Source organism: Austrofundulus limnaeus, unplaced genomic scaffold (assembly GCF_001266775.1).
Source record: "Austrofundulus limnaeus strain Quisiro unplaced genomic scaffold, Austrofundulus_limnaeus-1.0 Scaffold1029, whole genome shotgun sequence".
Taxonomy (NCBI): Eukaryota; Metazoa; Chordata; class Actinopteri; order Cyprinodontiformes; family Rivulidae; genus Austrofundulus; species Austrofundulus limnaeus.
The window spans coordinates 19,228-23,566 of record NW_013953431.1 but is presented as its reverse complement, the minus strand read 5'-3'; the positions used below and the strand labels follow the sequence as shown (position 1 = coordinate 23,566).

The following is a 4,339-nucleotide window of genomic DNA, read 5'->3' as shown; positions in this document are numbered from 1 at the left end:
TGATTATAGAGAATAAAATGAAATAAAATGTCCCTTAATTGTTTAAGAAAACATGTTATGACCATAAAAAATGAACAGAGTTCTGTTCTTTAAAGGAGGCCTTCCGTGGTCAAGTTCAAAGGCAAGTGGAACGTTTATTCCACCCAGGGTGACCACTACATTCTACAGAAGTCCGTTAATCACTCATTCATTCAGATCAGGTGTGTTGGAACAGAGAAACCTCTAAGAGTTGCAGGATAGTGGTCCACCAGGACCGGACCCCCTGGTCTAACTTGTTGGAGCAGAGAAGGCAGCAGACAGTAGAGGACTATTCCAGCTGTCTGTTAGATAATTATTTGTAGTTCTCTGTTAGTTCAGTCCCTGCTGACAGTCTGTCTCTGTCCTTTCCTGTCCATCAGATCCTGCGTATCTGTACCAGGTACACTCCTGACCAGGACACCATGACTTTTTCAGATGGACTGACCCTGAACCGGACTCAGATGCACAACGCTGGCTTTGGCCCACTCACTGACTTGGTTTTCACTTTTGCCAACCAGCTGCTGCCCATCGAGATGGATGACACAGAGACAGGCCTGCTCAGCGCCATTTGTCTCATCTCAGGAGGTGAGTGAAGCCCAGCAGAACTCTGAGCAGAAACATCACTTTATATTAGGATTTTTATGTCTTCCGCATACAAATTTATCTTATTTTTTCAAGAGTTTTGGTCAACCGTAGCACAGAAACAACTGCACCGATCAACGTGACATTTGGTAGGAATGTGGAAGTGTCTGACCTACACTATGCCAACCAACGGTTTTATGATAGACCCCATATTTGATGAGGGGGCTCCATCTAAGAAAAGGTGTGTTTGGTCATGCAAAAATGCTTATAAGTCAAAAACTATACATTGTAGGAGCTTCAGATTTTTTTTTTTGCTATTTAGCTCTGATGAAAGGCTATCCAATGGTCCCACCAATAAGCCCCACCCTCACCCATCTGGTACCCTTACCAAAACAATGAATCTGTTCTGGTGAGTTCTGAATTCTTGTGCATTTGGTGCGGGGGTCATATATACTACCACTATGCTGTATCTAGTTATGCTCCATGTTAATTGCAGCTGTGTTTAGCAAGAAGTTAGCAGATCCCAAACATTTTCAGCACAGCTCTGAACAATTGAAGCTTCACACAGTCTTTTAACAGTTTTCTAAACCCACACACAAGCCACATAGCCCCTAAATACACATTAGTGTAAAAGCCTATGATTTAAAATCACTTCCATTCAGACTCATGACACAAGTTAACCAGTCTCTATAGCAATGTCTTCTTTCCCTTGTCTGAGCAAACAATAAGCCCTTGATTAAAGCACTATTCTATTAAACCTATCTACCACATGGTTAAAGGTCAGGCTGTCATGCTGTTGACTGTGGCAACTTATTTTAAACAAAAAAAACTGCATGCAAATAATAAATTTAACATATTAAATGTCCACCACAAGTCTTAATTAACCCTACAATAAAAAATATTCCCAACTTCCATCTTTTATGTTTTGTTCCACCAAATGACATGTTTGGTACTAATTAACAATAAAATAGATGGAGAACATGTCAGATCAATCCTGTAGTTTCAGATAGAAATAAAAGTTAAGGCTGAATTATAGTTGCCCTTTGGAGCCCGCACACAGCATGCGCGCACCCTCGCTGACAGTGGAGGTGTTTATACTTGGCATTTACGTTGTTGTAGATTTCTCCAAAAGGACAAGTGGAAGTATACTTTATAACTTGTAAATATGCTGTAAGTAGGAGAGCAAAAGCTTAACAGACAAACAGACTATATAGTGCACGGCGCGCGCAGCCTTTGCGGAGTTACAAAAATTCGGAGGTGCACGATCTCGCGCCAGGACAGTGCGTGGGGCCAATGTGCAGGGGCGAGGACATCGTGTTTGTGTCACTAGCTGTGTTTACATGCGCAAAATTCTTTGATAGGATGAAATGTATTCAGATTAAATAATCAGAATGTATTGTTTACATGGGCACAATCCGATCATGACGAGTGTTTACATGCACCAGGTTTTTATCCAGAATAGAAGCACTGACATGAGCAGTTGCCACCCCCCCCCCCCCCTAAAAAAAAGAAAGTTTTACTTTTGTCATGAAGATAAACAAACAGCTTCTGTACGGAGCCCGCGAAGGGGACATGGGGGGATTTTTTTTGTTTTGCGTTCCCTCACAAAAAATTGTTTTGTATATGAACTGAATTAAATCAGACTTTTATTTTGAAATATCCGGTTACCAAAACAAGATGTCTCGCCACAAGTTCGTGAAAATGATGTTGTGTGGCTGCACTGTGTTAAAATATCAGCATTTGACATACTTCCATGCTTGGTTGTGTGATATATTCATTCTGAAGCTGAATTAAAGTAGTAGGCTAACGCACTAATGGTGAACATGTGAGTTTGTTAATAAACCGGCAGGCACAACAGTGATAAACAACTTTTGTGAGGGAACAGTACTATTGCGTGGGAACGCAAAAGAAAAAAAATCTCCCGTGTCCCCTCGCTGGCTCCATTCTTCTGAGCTCAGAATGGTCCTGTGACAGCGTTTAATAATGATAGAGACGTTACTCCCTGGTGAAGCTACAGGTGACAGGTGGGCTTTATTTTTTTCGAAGCAGTGCAGGCTGTTTGTCTTCCTTCTTTATTGAATGAGAGAATGGGAGGAAACATTCTGTGCTGCTGGAAACAGTGCTGCTGTCCCTCCCTCCTCAAAATATCGGAAACTGGTGGATGAAAGTCATCAGACATGTGCAGTCAGGTCAGTTTTCCACAATCAGAATAAGATGATTGGATTAAGGGTTTACATGCATGTTGTTCAGATTATCAATTGGCATAAAGCACCTCTCTCATTCCGATTACAAATTCATTCGGATCGAGCTGAATTGGGTCAGAATAATCTGACTGGGGTGTTTACATGATGCATTTTTATTCTGAATGGCCGGTTAGTCCGATTACTTATGTCCATGTAAACATAGCTAATTATGGCGTGCACCCCCGCGCCTGGTGTGACGCGTCAACTATAAACCTAGCTTCAGCTGTCTTAGTGGATCTCCTCCTCCTCGTTCTGTCCTCTTCTGGTTTCTTTTCTCTCCTCACCTACTTTTGCTGTCTTTCTTTGCCTCCTACACAGTCACAATATTAGAAATGTGAAGTCTATTAATAAAAATTTATTGCTGAAAGAACAATCAAGATTATCTGTTACACTTTGTGAGTTATGTTTACTTGGACATAAGTAATCAGAATAAACGCCCAATCTGAATATTCTGATCTGATTCAGCTCGATCAGAATTCATTTATAATCTGTATGAGAGGGGTAGTTTATGATTGCTAATCTGAAAGACGTTCAAATAAACATTAATCTGATCATGTTATTCTGGTTGTAGAACTGACCGGACTGCTCCTGACTTCAGACTTTCATCCACCGGTTTCTGCTAATTTGTGGAGGGAGGGACAGCAGCTCTGTAGTTGTTGACAGAAAAACGGCAAGCATGGCTTCACCTGTAGCTCGATCAGGGACAGCAGTAACGTCTCTGCTGTTATTAAAACCTGCTGCAGGTCCATCCTAATCTCAGAAGACTCAATGTTTGTTTATGTTCATCACTAGCCTGGCCCTACACAGTTCTGCTCAATTCTAGTTTCCGGTTAACTTTTTAGCTTAGCCTCCTTCACAGCGACATACGTCATGGCCAACCGATCCAATCATTTTAAACTTCAGCAGARGCCACGCCTCCAGTAAGAATCGTTTCTCTATAGCCGAGAGTCCAGACCCTCGTACAAAGCAAAGCGAAGGACAAGGGCCAAGGGAAATTTTTTTTAACAAAGACATGCATAGTTTACAACCCTACACACATCAAGTCTACTTGGACTAAAAGCCTGGCACATGCAAAGGCTCGTCATGTTTAGATTAATTCATTTTGCGCTCCATAAATCTGGATCCATTTCAATCTAATCAAAAACATTTGCGCATGTAAACGTAGCTACTGTTATGGGATGTTAACCCCAAACTACATCCCTCCCCTAAAAAAGACAAATTCTCAAAGAGATCTTACATATTTTACAAGAGGTCCTATGGCCTAAAGCAGTGTTTCCCAAAGTTGGGGTCGGGACCCTAAGTGGGGTCCCAAAACATCAAGTTGGGGTCCTGAAAAGATTTTCTGAATTAATTACATTTTTGCCTTAGTTGTTACAAAGGAGTGAGGTTAGTGTATTTAAAATGGATAAATGTAGTATAAAAATATTGTTACTACGCCCATGTTTAGTTGACCTGATACAAATATTTATCATCAAAAACAGTAGGGGGCTCAGGTC

At 41.1% G+C, this 4,339-nt stretch overlaps 1 protein-coding gene across 1 annotated transcript in view; it reads left to right on the top strand.

The window, feature by feature from the left end:
• Window positions 1-4,339, top strand: part of LOC106533818 (retinoic acid receptor beta) — a gene marked incomplete at its 5' end in the record, with an annotated part of 108,437 nt that overhangs the window by 97,300 nt on the left and 6,798 nt on the right. The window contains 1 exon segment of the mRNA XM_014030259.1: window positions 399-603. Within this exon segment, the coding sequence (XP_013885713.1) occupies window positions 399-603 (205 nt within the window).